The sequence below is a fragment of the Maylandia zebra genome, linkage group LG20 (genome assembly GCF_041146795.1).
Source record: "Maylandia zebra isolate NMK-2024a linkage group LG20, Mzebra_GT3a, whole genome shotgun sequence".
In the NCBI taxonomy this organism is placed as follows: domain Eukaryota; kingdom Metazoa; phylum Chordata; class Actinopteri; order Cichliformes; family Cichlidae; genus Maylandia; species Maylandia zebra.
This window is the reverse complement of record NC_135186.1, coordinates 14,318,986-14,336,839: the sequence shown is the minus strand read 5'-3', so window position 1 is coordinate 14,336,839 and position 17,854 is coordinate 14,318,986. Positions and strand designations below refer to the sequence as shown.

Genomic DNA, 17,854 nt, shown 5'->3' with positions numbered 1-17,854 from the left:
GCAAGGTGCACAGGAATGCCCATTTCTAACTGGAAATAGATGGAATGAAACGTACCAAAGTAGGGCTCGTTCTGACAGCCTTTAATCTTCACTCCTCGAGGACTAGTTTCAATCAGAAAATGTCTCACCAGCTGCTCCAGAGGGTCGCTCACTGTAAAACCAGATTCATAAAAAGTTATAAAGGAACAAAAACAGAGCAGAGGGACAAATCTGTCAAAATGAGACATCTATGTGATGGAGGCAATCATTTTTCACCTTTGTTGCTGTGGTTGCTGACATTGGGAGGAGGTGTAACCACCTTCAGAGCCAGCCCATAGGCTCCCTGGAACGAGTTACTATCCCTGATTAGGAAAGTGCCAGGCTCCCTCTCCTTCAGTGCCACGATTGCTGTGTCCAAGCACAGTGATAATTTAGGAAATTTACTTATGTAGGCTTTTGAAGAAAAAGAAACAAGTATGAACTAAAGAGCTTACCTTGCTCTCTAGAGATGCTGGGCTTATACCAAAACTTGGAACTATCCTGGACAAACTTCACACTGACCCTGTTTGCAGTTTCTGCCTCTACTTGGTCATTTTGGTCAGCAGGGGGTGCAATTTCCCCCACCGTGGGAGAAAACGTGACGTGGTGCTGATGCTGAGGAGCAGTGGAGGCAGGCACGTGACCCACAGCTGGCTTTACCCCATTGCTAGGTGAACCCGAATGTCCGGGCAAATGCCGCTTCTCTGGCAAGGGGGGTTGAGGGTGAGGAAGAGGGATGGAGATTGTGGTGTAGCTCGAATAGGATTGTGGGGTGTGAGGAGAGTAGCAGGGCCTCTTGTTGGTGTCCACAGCTGCACTGTGCTCCGTGCTGGCTTGGTAGTTGTGATGTGGGGGCCCGTGCGTGTGGTTTAGGTGGTTGTGGGGGTCGGACCCACTCAGCATCAACCTTCTACCCAAGGTGGCGAATCCGGGAACTGGTGCATCAGACACAGGGGAGCCGTCCATGCTGCTGGGCCCAGGCTGTGGGGATGATGGTGCAGGAGAAGATGTTGGGTTGGTGGTGCTGGTGTGTTTAGGAACCTCTGCGTGAGACTCCCTGGTCGGAGAGGATCCATTAACCAGTGCTACAGATGGTCCCACAGAGCTGGTAGCTTGGGTGTGGCTCTGAGGCTGTGACATTTCAGATGGTGGACCACCAGCTCCTGCAGGAGAAAAGGTCTGCAGTGGGCCAGTGGGATGAGGGTGTGCATCTGATATAGGCGAGGTATGGACAGGGGAAGAAGGTGTCTGGCAGTGTGCTTGGTTTGTGGTGGTTGGTGTCACAGAATCACGAGCTGAGGACATATCTGAGCTACAGTGCTGCTGTTGAGGAGCAGCTGGCGACAGGTTTGTTGGTGCAGGGCACTGATTGGTGGATTCTGTTTGTTTCGGTGAGGCTGTGTGTGACTGTGCTTCTTTGGTGTGTGGCTCCAGGCGCTCTGTGCTGCTTCTTTGCCTGTCTGGTGATTCCTGGATGACGTTAGTGTGACAGTGGGCCTCGTGAGTCTGGGGAGCCTCGTAGTCACTGATGATGTCTGTGGTTCGAATATCATACTCTCTCCTTCCTGGACTGGGGCTAAAATGGACACATGTGAGTATTATTATTATTAAAGACTAGCAATTTCTTCACTGTAATATCAGAGTGAACTCTCATATATTAAAAACACCTGAGCGATATACTGTATATGTAAATTAATCAAGAACAAATACAAACCCAAAGCCCCCAACATGGGCACCCTGCGTGAAATGCTTGAACAGAAGAAAATCCCCTTTTCTTTCAACAACAGTCTGTAAATTAGAGTTGGGCAGATCGATACACTGGTATTGGTAATAAATTGATACTAGGGCGTCAGGGTGATTACTTTGTTTCCATCCAGTTCAGTATGTAGGACACTGAAATGTGTTTTTTCTTTTTGGAGCATGACAAAGTAAACCTCAAACATCCACTATGAGAACTATCTGAACCTTTGTGTGTTGACTGTCACGTTTACTGTTATTTTTACCCCACATTTAACCTCCTAGGACCTGGTGTCCCCATATGTGAACATCACATCACCAGGATATTAGCGAGTGATCCCAAAAACAAGCTGCATGTTAGCTGGCACCCCCGCTCCTTCATGGCGTCTGACCGCTCTGTTCTGTGCTGTGTCTTCATCATACTTTCCCCATGAGCCATGCCACCAAATATAAATTCCAATAGAAAGAAATAAGCTTTTGACTATGGTGTTCTAATTAGACTAACATTATTTATGATTCACTGTCATAGCTACATATTTATTTCCACTACGGTTGTGAGAAACAGCTCATCCGACACTACCAAGGTTGGGTAGCAGTGGAATACCTTTCCTGTGTGCGTAGAGGACTGCTGGTGTGAACGGGAGTGGGCGATCCAGACATGTCGGATGGTGTGGAACACGCGGCATGGCCGTTTCTGTGCACCCTCTTAAAAGAACCATGGGTAATGTGATCCCTCCAGCCCACGCTTTCACCAGAACTACGGAGGCCATCTGACAGAGGATGGAAACAATGAAGCATTTTTACTAAAAATGACCTCAGTAAACAGCATCAGCTGTTACTTAGTTAATATGTTCCCAGCTGATTCTTATGCAAGTTCCCTGTAAAAACCCAGTCTGTGCTTAAGGCATGTATCAAGTTAAAACCAAATTTTCAGTGCATGCTGTTCCTCATTATTCCTACATTACTGAGTGTTTTTTTTTTAATGTGACTCACCAGTGTGTGAGTCAGAGCTGTATGACTGCTGTGAGTCTGGATGGTGATGATGGTGGTTGTGGTTATGCTCTGCTGGTCCGCTGCTATGGCCGCAGTGGCCCATCACAGCGGAAGCAGGAGGCAGCGGGGATGTGGACTCGGACTGGTAGCCTGAAGCGTAGCCCCTGCTCTCAGATGGCGAGGGTTGGTAAGGTGAGCAGGGGCACACCTGACGTGGTGTCTGGTAACCGCTGCTGCTGCTGCTGTACTTCATGTCCAGGTGGGAATGAGCGTGGGACCTCGATGCCTCTGGATAAGCTGGGTGACCTGATGGCAAGGGGTCAAAGGTAAAGGCTAGAAGATCTTGGCCCTGTGGGCCATAGGAGGCTACGGTGGCTCTCCTGTGCCAATATTCAGCCTGTCTGTCCCTCTCCCACTGCAGCTCCGCCTCCCTGTCTCGCTCCCAGTGAAGGGACAGTTCTCTGCCTCGTCTCAGCCCTGGGTCCCTCTCCCAGTGGAGCTCTGACCCCCTGGGTAACTCCTCCCTCGTTCTCCTAAGCCCCACCTCCCTCTGATGAAGCTCCGCCTCTCTGTCCCAATGGAAGTTGTCGCCACGCTCCATCCTGAGGGTGTGATAGGCCACCGAGTCCTCTCTCCTCATGCTGCAGTCTCTGCAGGGACAGCCAGAGGGCGGCAGACCATCCATTAGCATGATGTCATGGTAAGTAGGGCTGGTGGCTGGTTTCTGGTGCTGGTGGGGATGGTGGTGGCTGTGAGGTGGAGGAGGGTGGTGATAGGGTGTGTACTCATCTTCCCGATAGCAAAGGCGACCTGGGGCAGACATAGGGTGGTGATGGGGGTGGTTGTGAGCATGAGGGGTAAGGTCTGCTGATGGGTAAGGACAGGTATGACGCGATGACGGAGCCTCTGAGCAGGAGCGGTGCAGGTAGTGTGGCGAGCCACTCTGACGGTCCCACACCAGATCTGGAGGTGGGAGGGACTGGTGGGAGTGGGGGCTATAGTGTTGGCACAGATCCATGTGTGATGGTGGAGCAGCGGGGTTGGGGCTAGCTGAAGGAGGAGCCCCGTGATGGCCGTTGGTCCCTGGAGCCCGATCGAGGCAGTAGCCATTAGGCATGAGAAGGGTGCGGTCGCATCCTGGCTCTGCACAGCGCTGCGACCGGTAACCATCCCGGCAGGAACAAGACCGACTGAGCCTCAGCGTGCCCGTTCTCTCAGACTGAATAGAATCTCCATCATCCAAAATGGCGGTCTCTCGCTCTCCATCTCGGCTTCCCTCGATGCCGCCGAGAAGACGTTCGAGCTCCTCCCTTTCCTGTCTGGTGGGCGGCGGCGGACGATTGGACTCCTCCTGATGGTCTGGATGGATAGAAGACTGGTTCAAATGGAGGGAATGTGCTGAAAGGCCGGAGTCAGAGCCTTGGGTGATGCGGTGATCGGGCCTGTCTTCTGCAGCTACTCCCCCTGCGATGCTGCCGTTGGCTGAGGTGAGAGAACCAGAGCCTGGACCTCGCCGCTTCTTTATCTGAGCGTAGAGGCTACCATCCAGAGGACCTCTGGTGTGGGCAATATCTACGACGCAATGATAGATAAACTTAGTTTTTAATCTCACAATAAACATCAGCTACTGTTGGAGCTTTAGTAGACTTAAGTATACTTGAACTCTGTCTTAATAATGGCTAGCACCATGAGTGCTGCTGTTAAAGGCTTCTACCGCTCCACCATGACGACTATGAAGACATCGGTTACCTTCCAGGCTATCCTGGTATCGCTGGTTAAAATTTTCATAGGAATCCCAGCGAACCACGGGGTCAGCGGTGTTGTAGTCCACTGTGACAGCCGGATCATTCTTGTGGTATTCACGGCCTGAGAAGACATATATTACCGTGTAGTTCTGTTCCTCAAAATATAATCAAAACATTTTTTTCCTTTTTGTAGGAGCCTATCCCAGCACAGGGCTAACAAACAAACAACCATTCATACTCACAGTCACACCTACGGGCAATTTAGAATCACCAGTTAACTTAACCCCACCAACTGTATGTCTTTGGACTGTGGGTGGCTTGATTATTTATTATTATCCCTCCCAGAAGAAACTGTGAACTAACCTTTGATCCGCTCTGGTCCGGAGGAGAAGACAAACTCCACTGTGGCATCAGATGGGAAACGCTCATCTGGGGAGAAGGAAAAAGGATATTCCCCGCGATCAGGATAAATATTTTTGTTCCTAGCTTAAGAAATATACCCACAGTCTACAAATATACATGATGCATTGAGTTTTTCCTTTCCAGTCACCTTTCTCACTCACTATGTATTAACAGACCTCTCTGCATTGAATCATATCTGTTATTAACCTCTGTCTCTCCTCCACAGCATGTCTTTTATCCTGTCTTCCTTCTCTCACCCCAACCGGTCGCAGCAGATGGCCCCGCCCCTCCCTGAGCCTGGTTCTGCTGGAGGTTTCTTCCTGTTAAAAGGGAGTTTTTCCTTCCCACTGTCGCCAAAGTGCTTGCTCATAGGGGGTCACATGATTGTTGGGTTTTTCTCTGTCTCTATGAAGCGCCTTGAGGTGACTTTTGTTGTGATTTGGCGCTATATAAATAAAGTTGAATTGAATTGAAATATCGGCGTAATCTCCACATGAGATCCAGATTCATGAAAGCATACTGGTGCTTTTGAGACATGTAGAGTATATCTGAAGGAAACAAACTGCTGCTTCAGGATATCAAACACACTAATGCGTTTCACAGATGTGTTTGGAGTTGTATTTACCCACAGTCATGTGTTCATGTGTAACGGATCGACTGCCACAGAGCTTTAAGAACATGCTTCCACACATATTCTGTCATTTCAGGAAAAAAAAACGATGCGGAAATGAAGTAATGAGCATATTCATTATGGGCTTAGGCAGCAGATAAGCACTTATTAGATATGATTCAATCTCTCTGTGGGATATTTGGCGATGTACGGTATTAGCACAGCTCACGCTCACTACCCTCTCCTCCAGCGAGCTGCTATTATATCCTCAATGTGGATTAAGCTACTACTATTGTGGGATTTATTTAACCATGACATTAAGAAGCCAAACCGCTGTGAATATATTCCCACAATGCCAATTCAAAGAGCTGCTATTATGTCAGTTAGTTGTAAGTGGTGATTATCCAACCACCACTAACAAGTCGTGCCAGAGTGACAATTTCAAAGTATCCACAGAAGCAAAATCGGGCATGTAGGGAGCTTTATCATTTGTTTCTGAATGTTTAAAGTGAGATTATTTTTATACTAAGCTAATTCCAAAAAGCTGGGATGCTGAAATCTCATAAACTCATAAAACATAGCATAAAACACACCTGGAGGAACTCTTAGCAACTAATTAGTTTAACTGGCAACATGACAGTAACATGAATGGGTATAACAAGAGCTTCTTAGAGAGGCAGTTTCTCAAAAGTAAAGCTCGAAGTGGTTCAACAATCTGAAAAGCACAAACTATGGGACTTTTTTAGAATAACGTTTCTCAACATAAAACTGAAATCCGTGTAAATGTCATCATCTACAGTACATAACATCATCAAAATGCACAGAAATGTCTGTGTGCAAGCGAAAAGGCTGGATGTACATATTGGATAACAGTGATTTTTGGGCTCTCAGCTGACACTGCATATTACTGGCTCTTTTGCTATTATCAATATAATATAATACCTGCAAATTTTCTACTTATCACTTCAGTTTCTCAAACTTTGACCCATCAGGCGGTGCTCTACACAGTGTGCACAGGCACCTGCAAGCTTAGAAGCTACCAAACACAAAACGCCAAAGAAATGTGTTCCTGATCAAATTCAGTCAAGTGAAGCCAAGCAGAACTGACTGTACAGAAATCTGTGGATCCATTTGTCACGATTTCTATTTAACATCTTCATTCTTGAATCAATAATTTTAAAATATGCCACCTAAATTTTAATAATGTGGACTGTAAAGTCGCTGAACTGAAAAACAGGCATGCAGCTACAGCAAAATGTCTTTCTTTGAGCACAAAGCAAAGAAAAGTAAGCTTCATTTTCATGTGCAGCTAGTTTTGTGGCAGAATAGGCTGCATAGTCCAGATAAACAACATCTTTTATTTTCTTTTTTCTAAAATGAAAATTCCTGAATTGTCATTTTGCTTTAATTAGCTTAAATTTTAGAGTGCATGCACTTTTACTGAACTGCACATACTACACGTAGCTGTCTTAATCAAGGTTTTGAAACAGGTTCCTCTGAGTTGTTATGGTAACCTTCTTAGAACTATAATCAGAGTGCTGTATTTAAATGCTAATCATTAATAATCATTAAATTAACACCGCCAACGAATTTCCCAGAGTGGTCCAGAGTGACGCACCAGTACACGCTTCGTCCAGCTCCCCTTTGCCAAACCACAGCTGGGATCCGTGGATGGTGCAGGTGTGGAACTGCAGCCTGAACACGGTGTCTCTGTCAGCACTTTGAGCTCGCCTGTGGTAGCACTTGACCTGCAGAGGGTAGCAGAGAGTGAGGAAAAAGAGCTGCAGAATAAAGTGCATGTGGGATAATGATAGCTTGGCACAGTAAATAAAGGGATTTGTGTTCCACATGAGTGACACCTACAACTTTGGAAATGGCGGAGCACACAAAACAAATTATGACTCCGTGTTAACAAAGGGAAAAGAAACTTTTCCAGACCAAAATGTATATTTTAGAGATTTTACCACAGTTGTTTCATGTTTGTTGAACATAAATTAAGTCATTTAGTCATAATCCCACCCCCACCCATAACTGGGGGCTTCTGGTTGTCATTTCCTTCCCATATGACTCACCATGATGTCACCCTTTAGCAGCAGTGCTGGTTCAATGGTCACACACAGTCTTCTGCCTCCAGTGCCTTGAAGATCACTGTGGACAATAAAGGGTACACAAACGAGCCTGTTACGTATCCACGGAAAGCATGGGGGTGTACATGGGGGTGTAAGGAGTGTGAAAGATCGATTGTTTACACTTGTTTTATACTACCACAATCTGTGACCATGTTCTCTCAACACTTTTAAACCTGGAAAAAGCCTTGAGGTAAAAATGAAAACATGATAGGAGGCGGAGTAAAGGAGAAGAAACGCATCCCTTTACTCTCTCTTTAATTACGCTGTGATGATGCTGAAACTTCAGCGCATGAAAGAAAACATCCCAGAGCAAACAAATACATTCAGCTTATCCGGGCTATCAGTTGGCCTCACGACAGAAAGATAGACTCACTATATGCCTGAAGTGTAGACCAACTGCATGGACTGGTAGATTTTCAAGAAAGGGTAGTAACCTGGAAAGAGGAGAGAGAGATTTTAGACATGGCAGGCACTATCAGCACGAAGACAGGAATGCGCTGACTCCTTGTGGACTCGATCATCAGATTAACGTGTGTGGGTAGAGGCTGTATGTGACCGTGCATGTCATCTGCATTCAATAACACTGTCCCAGCACCTAGCCAAGAAAAACATGGCGCCGCATGTGCATTTTATCTGCGTAAGGAAGCAGAGTGAGGACGGACTGGAGATAATCAGACAGGAGATTAGATACCTCAAGTCTGTTTACACTTTTCTCACTTGTATTTTAGCAAGTGAGAAAAGCGCAGCTGAGGCGGGGTACACCCTGAGGGGTGAACTGCAGTTCCTCCAATGGCCACTTGAGGCCATCCCCAATGCCTGACTTCGACCATAAAATGAACACAACTACAGCAACGATTCGGATCTCTTCAGCTAAACAAATATACTTTTAGTACTTTATAATAATCCAGTTGGATTTTGTTTTGGCTTTGATGTTAGGCTTTGCTGAACTGGACCTCTCGACTACGTTTGCTCAGTTGACACCTTTTCAAGCGCATGCCTTTTTTTATCTAAATAGACAGTAATGCTCAAACTGTTAAAACTGAAGCTTCAAAATGCAGAATCAAAATTCCACACTGAGTATGAGAGAGAGATTTGGGGTTAAGAACAGGCAGAAATAAAATTTTTATTCAGTGATTTGGCCAAAAGGTCAGGAAACACACCTCCTTCCCCCTGGAAGTTGGGGAGCGACGGGATGAGTACTTGATGAAGGAAGAGAGGGCTGCTGTTCATCTTGATCGCCCCAGACAGAAGGCCTCCAAAATAATATATATACCTGGAATATAAAGAGGGATTATGAGAAGTTCTTATCATGGAAAATTACATTTACCACCTCTGAGGACAAATGATAAATGTAAAACAGCCGCTGAGCCATGCTGCTGTCAGACAGCCCCCAACAGCGGAGAGCCAGGTACGAAAGCAGCAAGGAATATCTAACGCCGGCTGTGTGGACTCCACGTTTCCATTTCCCATCTGTCTTCTTGTCTCCAACACAGCTGGAAGTGATTCGATATTCCTGAATCAGTTGTCATTTCCTTGAGCTCTGTGTTGGCCTTTAATCGTTGTAAGACGCGGGTTTCTTTTAAAAGTATCTATGTGTGAAGCTGCACACTCAGCAGGCAAAGAGCTCAACTCAGCAGTTCTCCAAAAGAAGCGGGCAACCAGGTGACAAATATGAAAGGAAACTAATTCAATAAGAATTTTGCAGACAAAATAAAATTATTATGGTACTGTGCTGACCTCAAATTGAATCTGTTTATATAATTGAAGGTAAAAATGACTGGGAGTGATACATTTTTCATTTTTCATTTTCTGAAGTAAGACAGCTATTCTCCAAAGCGAACTCTTAGATCCACTGATAGCGGTCGTCTATCTATCCCACGGACTCGTCTGAAAACAAAGGGGGATCACGCATTTCAAACCCTGGCTCCTATACTGTGGAATGGTTTACCCCCCCCACTACGCACCATCGACACGATGGCTTCTTTCAAAAAACAGCTTAAAACTCATCTGTTTAGACAGGCATTTGGGAAATGTTAATGCGTAACATGTTGTTTTATTTTATATTTATATTGTACTATTGCTTTTTGATATGCTTTTATACTTTCTTTATGTTGCTATATTGTTTGTTTGACATGTTTTCTTGTGAAGCACTTTGTAACAGCGTTTTGTCTTAAAAAAGTGCTATATAAATAAATTTTACTTACTTACTTACTTACTAGAAAACCACCTTAAATCCAGTTACAGCATGTACATGGACAGTTTGTTGATTAGAAGTATGAAATGTTCCCTCTGTTTAAAGTGGATTGCACCCTACACAACTTCTGGCTCTAGTTTCTTTTTGTAAGCATACAGAAATACATGTTATATACACATAAAGATAAGTCAGAAAATGCTAAACTCTTTCCTGAAGTATTAACATTTTATTAAAGGGGACATATATGTAGAGTTTTGGTAGAGTAGCTCTAAATGATTCACACTTCTATATCTTATGCTGGTTGGACCTTCCTGAAACCCATGGATTCTCCCTCTCAGTGAAATATCCCCTTTTAGCTCCTGTATTTTTAAAAAACACCCGCCTTCAAATTCCACTTTCTTCTAAACGTAAGCTTCCTGAAGAGCTGCACCTGGTGCTTGGTAGTCGGGTGCTCTGTGCATGCTGCAGATAACCGTGTAAAAGTGTCAGCTCATCGCATCAGTAGAAGCCAGTATTCAGGGCAATCTGAACCCTGAGATCTTTGCTCATAGGGATTCATTTTATACAGGATTATTTGAGTATTTGGGGATGGAATTATTATTAATATCCAATACTGTAAAATTAGATATTTGGCAGAAAATAAGGAAAAACAAATGAGGTCCCCTTTAAAGTGTCTGGGGTAAGCGTACTTACTATTCCATGTCAAAGGGAAAGGATTATATTCCATCTAAGGAGCCAAATTCACTTTTTTATTCAATTTACAAGCTCCATCTTTCTTTCATTTCACCTTTTAAAATCATTTTCATACTAGGAAAAGCATGATTATTACTAACAAGATTGACAATAGCTGTGTTGTTCTATTTAAATGCCCAAAACTCTGACAGGGAGCCAGAAGCTGAGGCAGCTAAATGATATGGAGCTCTGATTCATTATATTATTTGTTGAGCTATAAATCCAATCCAGAATCCTAAAATACATTTCTTTCCCCTAGAGGATGGAAGGATGATGCATTTAATAACTTTAGTATGACGTGGGAAACCCACACTCACCACTTCTCCCCACCCCCACACCCACTCATTTTCCACTCAGATCATCCCGTGGCCTCTACCTGTTTTGGGACGGCTGGAGAGACGAGGACACCTTATCTTCACAGAACTTCCTCATGGCAAGAGTACTGAGAGCCTGGTCCGCCCTGTAGATGAATGCACAAATACAAACACACACACACACACACACACACACACACACACACACACACACACACACACACACACACACACACACACACACTTACTTTTAGCCAACAATTTCCATCATGGGACTTGCACCAGACTCTCTAGATGCCAGAAAGTACATGGAGAGGATACAGCTGGCATTGGCCACAGGATAAACCAGTTTCCACTGTTCCTGTGCAAAATCCGGAGGGCTTCATTTATCAAATGACTTATCATCCAAGTCTGAATGGAAATCTTTGTCCTGCACGTACATAAACCTGCACACATCAGCCTCACTGCTGGAATATGTTTAAAAGCATTTTAGGTTATGCATGTTTGAGTAGCTGAATTTAAGCCGAACATGTTTTTGCTAGTTGCTTCAAACTTCAAGTGCTGATGCATCGATGCTCCGATAATATTGCTTGTTGGGTACAAGCCTCCACTGCATGTGCTGCAGTCTATTATACCTGAGCCCAAACAAAGAACGATACGGCAAAGTATTGCGATATTTTATGTTGCAATTTTATATCGATAGAGATACCAAATATTGACATTTAATTGAATACATTAAAATATTCTTAGTATAATATGAATCAGAGGGCACCAAAACCCTCAGATAATGTTAGTCGAGCAAACGTGGACTGACTGCAGTTGCTCAGAGACATTACGAGCACAACTCGAGGGGACTCGACTTTAACCGGCTGTCGGCTGGTTGTATTCTGTTATATTCTTAGAAAACGTGAAGGATGAAGAGCACAAATGTGATAATTACATGTGGCTTTCTGTCCATGTAAACAACATGATATATGTGATTTTTAACCATTTATCACAGTTAATTGCTGTATCATCACAAACAGACTGCATGTAATAGCCAGCTTGTTCCCATTCAATTGCAGACTGATAACAGACCAGTAGCAGACAGACTCCGACTTATGGCAAGATTTATGGCATGTTTTAGGTTTTATAATTTATAGTTGAATAAAGGTTATAAATAGCAATACTGCAAAACTTGCAATAATGTTAAACATTGCAATAATATCAAATCATGAGGGACGTGTGGTGGTAATCTGTCACAATCACAATACTGGATCACCCCAGTCTGGGCCACAACATCCTAAAGGTAAAACTAAACAACCAAAACAAAGCAAGTGTTTCATGCAGCGGAGCATATCAGTCATTGCAGCCCCTGCACATGATCTCTTTCCCCCCAAATGGAAGCCAGGACAGCACTCTTGATTGGAACATCTGGGAGCACAACAACACTGACCACTTTTAGACTGTTTTAACTGTGTTTGTTTGCTTTTGGGAACTGAACGTAAACAGGTTATTGCCCCAGACAGTCTTTAACACATTAAATGTGCAGATACTCTGATTGATTGCTCTGATTGTCTCTGACATTAACAAACACATACTCACCCTGCAGAGATCTTGCTGTAGTGCATGTAGGCTGCGATAATGACGCCAGTTTTACCTTTGTTACCCTGTAAGAGGGAGAGGACAAAGAAATGATGACGATGTGCTGATCTCACCCTCAGGTGTTATGGACAGCTCATTTTCACGCTTTATAAGACCAGATGGTTTTAACAGATTTTTCATAGAAAAAAAAAAAGGAGCAAAGCAGAAGAGCAGGACACATGGGAGTGTCACGGCGAGATGTGAAAAAGGCTGCTTGACTTCAAATTAAAAAGCTCCCTGTGGTGTTTTTTTCACACTGGTTGCTCTTTACTTCCTGACACATTCCAAAGACATTCCAGCTCCGAATTCCTGAAGTGACCCTTCCAGATCCCAGTAGGGAGGCTGCACCTCCACACGCTGAGCACAAATTAAAGCTTGTTTTGCACAGCAGATCTCTCAGCGGAGGACGTTTCATTGACAACAACTTGTTTATTCACGTCCCTGGCGTGATCTGCAGCTGGCAAAGGATTGCTTGTAGCTGGAATGTTCTGGAAAGTTGGCAGACCACAGAAGTAGTCTGGTTTTAGGATTTCAATTCTCCTGACCAAAACCAATAAATAAAACATCTAGACGAGGTCTGGGAGCTCAGACACCACCAGCATTAGCTGGTGACTGTTCAGTAATGGTCCAAGCGTTCAAATCACCACCTCTCTTCTGATTGGACGATGGAAAAGAGTCTCTAAACGATGTGCAAAGGCGTGGAAGTTAAATGTCAGGATGACAGAGTTTGATCTTAATTGCATGGTTAATTTTTTTTACCATGGGTGGAAGGAGCTTATTGAATTATATGGTGCACTCTGCAATTTTGGTTCTAGTCAAGTTGTGTGAACAGCAGTATCTAATAAAGTGTTCTTTACGGAGCAATTATGTCTGATTAAACATGCACAAGCAAGCAAGAGAAATACTAGACTGTAACGTCACATGCCCAAAGGTCAGCTAGCCATTGGTTTCTATAATATTGCTGCTCACAGTTTCACAGGCTTGTTTCAGGCATCTGGTAGTGTTGGGATCCGATACTGCTAAGTATAATTTGGATATGCTTCACTTCACTATTTCATCTTTATACTACTTCACACTTCTAGAATGGTACGCTACAGTAGAAAACGTTTTCCTTTTATTCATTAAATTAATTTGCTGAATCCTAATACTAGCTGCTGGTTGAGATTTTAGAATTCACAAATGCTGCTGATTTATAAATGTGGTGCACATGGATGGTAAGACCCAAGGTTTCTCCTGGAACATAACCCAAAGCATCACACTGCCTCCACCAGCTTGCTTTCTTCCCATAATGCATCCTGGTGCCTTGTGATCACCAGGTAAGTGACACACCTGAGCATCCACGCTGATGTCAAAGAAATGTGATTCATCAGACCAGCCCACCTACTTCCATTGCTCCAATGGAAGAAGGTGGGCTGGTCTGATGAATGGGCTGGACTTCTACTCCACATGCTGTAATGATACATAAGTTCTGATGGCCAAGTGGCGGAGGGCTTTCGCTTTGGTGGCCTCAGAATCTCATCTCTGATTTTTGCAGATGATGTGGTTCTGTTGGCTTCATCGGGTGAGGGCCTCCAGCTCGCACTGGAACGGTTCGCAGCCGAGTGTGAAGCAGCGGGAATGAGGATCAGCACCTCCAAATCTGAGGCCATGGTTCTCAGCCGGAAAAGGGTGGAGTGCCCACTCCAGGTCGGGGATGAGTTCCTGCCCCAAGTGGAGGAGTTCAAGTATCTCGGGGTCTTGTTCGCGAGTGATGGGAGAAGGGAGCCGGAGATCGACAGACGGATTGGGGCTGCAGCTGCAGTAATGCGGACGCTGCACCGGTCCGTCGTGGTGAAGAGGGAGCTGAGTGTAAAAGCGAAGCTCTCAATTTACCGGTCGATCTACGTCCCTACCCTCACCTATGGCCACGAGCTGTGGGTAGTGACCGAAAGAACGAGATCGCGGATACAAGCGGCAGAAATGAGCTTCCTCCGAAGGGTGGCTGGCCTCTCCCTTAGAGATAGGGTGAGAAGTTCGGCCATCCGGGAGGGGCTCAGAGTAGAGCAGCTGCTGCTCCACATCGAACATTGCATGTGCCTGTTTTAAAGCCTGGGAAATGGTGTGATGTCCGTCTGAGAAACCTCAGAGGGCCCCTAAAGTCTGACCTTGCAGTGTAAGACCACCACGTGCTGGGGGTCAGAGTTCAACCAGTTCTCCATGGCCTTGCATATGGCACAGATCTTATCCAGCGGTGGGGCGTGGAGGTCGGGCCAGCCAAAGTCGTGGACCTGATGGTGGGTGGAGACGGGAGAAGCAGATTAAATGAACGTTTCTGAAGTGAATTCTTAACATGAAGAATTACAGGAAGTCCTACCTTTGGGTTCAGTCGGGTGATATCGTGGCGCCTTTCAGAAAGATTCAGGAGCTGAAAACAGAAAGGTTTGTTTTTTTTATATCATCACTACACTGCATCACAGTAACAAGCTGTCATCACTATTATTTTATTATGGGCGTGACAGAAAAAAAACAAACAGACTGCTTATTTGTGGGTTTCTATTTTGTCGCTTCCTGTGGCTATATGCCAAAGTGTATTGTGCAACAATGCTTCAAATGCTTCAAATGTATTTAGCTGAATGCTCCCAGGAGTAAACAATGTCTTGCAAAGGCTTCTGTACTTACGGTATAACTCAGCTGATGAGTGTATTGCATTTCTCTTCACTCACCAGAAACTTTTCCTGGTGTTTGGACTTGAGCATGGCAGCCACCTCCTTCAGGTTCAGCCGGTATCTCTGCTCTTCCAGCTTCGGAGGGAAGAAGACGGAGATGATCCTCTCGGTGATGTAGGTGAGGTCAAAGTCGTAGTTTCGTTCCATCACTCGCTCCATCACACGGTCCACGCTGAAACTCCTGGAGGAACCGAAAAGAGACAGCAGGGGTCAGTGGGTTGTTTGTGGTAGCTTAGCACAGACCCTGAGACGCACTCTGAAGAAGCTCCTAACTGGATGAATGGAGAGAAACCATCACGTAAGAGAGAAACTGGGTAGTGCTTCACAAGCAGGTCACGCAATAAAAACATTTGTCTAAGGAACAGGTATAAGATGGTGCAAGTTTCAGAGCAAGCAGAGCGTTGTGCCAGTGTAGAGACATTATTTACATTTGTATTTAATGATTTCTGTAGAAACTTCCCCAACGTGGAAAATGAATGAAATGGTGTTACCTTGGCAGGGTGTTTCTCTGTTTGGTGTAGGTTAAAGATTTGGTGGATCCCTGTAGAAAAAACAAATATGCAATAAGACACAGTCAAAGCTCATCTATACCTCATTACCACTTTAACAATGATGTACTTTGGGCCCTTTTTGATAATGATAACAAATGAGCAAGTTACTTATCTGTCCACATTGGATATGGACTACCCTCAAGTCCCTGAAGTTTGCCTTTCAGGCCTCCTTTGAAAGCTTGTTCATCTCTTCTCTCACAGTAAACTGGACACTCTCTAGTCAATCTTGTACACAGTAAGTTAAGTAAATTATAATAAATTAAGATGTCAAATCATGTCATCGCATTGACCTGTGCATTGTTTTAATGTTCCACTGGAGATATAATTTACACTGAGATAAAACGGCAGAGAGCAAAGGTATGGCATTAAAGTTGTGGAACCACGATCCTCCTTCAAGATTTCAGCCTAAAGGCAGGGCGATCGTGGCTCAAGAGTTGGGAGTTCGCCTTGTAATCTGAAGGTTGCCGGTTCGAGCCCCGGCTTGGACAGTCTCGGTCGTTGTGTCCTTGGGCAAGACACTTCACCCGTTGCCTACTGGTGGTGGTCAGAGGGCCCGGTGGCGCCAGTGTCTGGCAGCCTCACCTCTGTCAGTGCGCCCCAGGGTGGCTGTGGCTACAATGTAGCTGCCATCACCAGTGTGTGAATGTGTGTGTGAATGGGTGGATGACTGGATATGTAAAGTGCTTTGGGGTCCTTAGGGACTAGTAAAGCGCTATATAAATACAGGCCATTTAAAGCGAACAGCTCCAGAACATAGACTGTACATGAAAGACGGTCACAACCACAGTGATTTCAGCCATTGGTTAGTGAGAGGTTTTGTTGCTGTGAACCTTTTGTTCTATTGTTGTTACAAAATAAACATAACATAATAAACATAATGTTTTATACATTACATATAATATGTTGCCACGGGTTTCTCTAGAACCAGACTTCTTCTTGAGACCAAAGCCCCTTGATCGCTCTTTAGGTTTAAGGCACTTACCATGTTTTATTTACAGTCTATGGGATGAATTTAAAAAAATCTAATCTGCAGATTATTATTAACCCTTTCTTGTTCTGAGGCACTTTGATCCTTTGTTTGCACATTTACAAAGCTAAAATATGTCACGATGAAGAAGTAGGTTAAATCTGCCCAACACACTAGTTCTTTAAGGGATAAATCACTTTGAGCTCAATTACATACTTCATGGCCTTTAGTAAAGTATCTGCCATCGCTCTCTCTTCGATTTGTTTAGTATGTGATAAATCAAAATGAGTGAAGCCACAAACTTTTTATTCCTTAACAGGTTTGGACATTGCCCAGACAGACAGCTTGATACTGGCGGCGTGTAGGAAAAAGGGGGAAGATACAGAGCGAAAAAGCATGAGGGTTATGAGGAGGACGAGGAGAGAGCATGGAGGTCAAAGTATGCTCACCAGGTGTTGGATGTGTCGAGAAGGAGCCGTCCCTCTACGCTGCTGGATGTGAGGAAGGAGCGGTGATAGGATGAAGGTGAAGTGAACGAAAGCGAGAAGAAGAGGGGCAAGGGGAGGAGGTTGAAAGGAGGTGGGAGTGGGGAGAAAGGGGAGAGAAGAGGAGGCAATACAGAGGAAGGAAAGGAGAGTTAATTAAACAAACAGACTCCCTAATAGGTAAACATTACTACTTCCTACATCAACTCTTTTTTTTTTTTTCCTCTTGTGGACTGAAATCCCACAGAGCTCGAGGAATGAGCACTAACTGGGCTGAGGGCTCGGCTTCCCAAAAGGAATTCAGCAAGAGGAAACCATACAGTGGTTTTGGGGAGCCATGCCTCCTAACTATGGACAGACAGGGTGGGAAAAGTTTCTTTTGAGGAAAAGAAATGAGGAAATGGAGGGGACTTACCAGATCATTGGAGGGAGCTGGGGTGCATGCAAAGGTCACCTAGAACACACAAATGCAGACACATCTGAATACATGAATGACACACATGCCCACACACACACACACACGCACACACACACACACAAAGAGGATAAAAAAGCAACAAAACCAAACATCCTTTTCGCTTGAGGACAGAGTGATGAGGTCGGACGTGGGAAGCAATTGCTTCCTAAAACAAGATGATAGGGAGGAAAA

General features: G+C 44.7%; 1 protein-coding gene across 6 annotated transcripts in view; it reads right to left on the bottom strand.

The window, feature by feature from the left end:
- The window catches only part of tns2a (tensin 2a), a 64,284-nt gene that overhangs the window by 6,515 nt on the left and 39,915 nt on the right, over positions 1-17,854 (bottom strand). For 5 of the 6 annotated variants that reach the window (XM_004565437.6, XM_004565438.6, XM_004565439.6 and 2 more), the window contains 19 exons: positions 17,621-17,659; positions 17,170-17,211; positions 15,694-15,743; positions 15,200-15,383; positions 14,851-14,901; positions 14,642-14,764; positions 12,459-12,523; positions 10,937-11,020; positions 8,795-8,907; positions 8,008-8,068; positions 7,578-7,653; positions 7,124-7,253; positions 4,857-4,922; positions 4,498-4,614; positions 2,749-4,320; positions 2,360-2,525; positions 474-1,594; positions 256-387; positions 56-151 (listed from right to left, as the gene is read on the bottom strand). In XM_004565437.6, coding sequence (XP_004565494.3) covers positions 56-151; positions 256-387; positions 474-1,594; positions 2,360-2,525; positions 2,749-4,320; positions 4,498-4,614; positions 4,857-4,922; positions 7,124-7,253; positions 7,578-7,653; positions 8,008-8,068; positions 8,795-8,907; positions 10,937-11,020; positions 12,459-12,523; positions 14,642-14,764; positions 14,851-14,901; positions 15,200-15,383; positions 15,694-15,743; positions 17,170-17,211; positions 17,621-17,659 — 4,288 coding nt within the window. The remainder of the gene's footprint in view (positions 1-55; positions 152-255; positions 388-473; positions 1,595-2,359; positions 2,526-2,748; positions 4,321-4,497; positions 4,615-4,856; positions 4,923-7,123; positions 7,254-7,577; positions 7,654-8,007; positions 8,069-8,794; positions 8,908-10,936; positions 11,021-12,458; positions 12,524-14,641; positions 14,765-14,850; positions 14,902-15,199; positions 15,384-15,693; positions 15,744-17,169; positions 17,212-17,620; positions 17,660-17,854) is intronic. The other variant, XM_012923054.5, reaches the window with a different exon arrangement.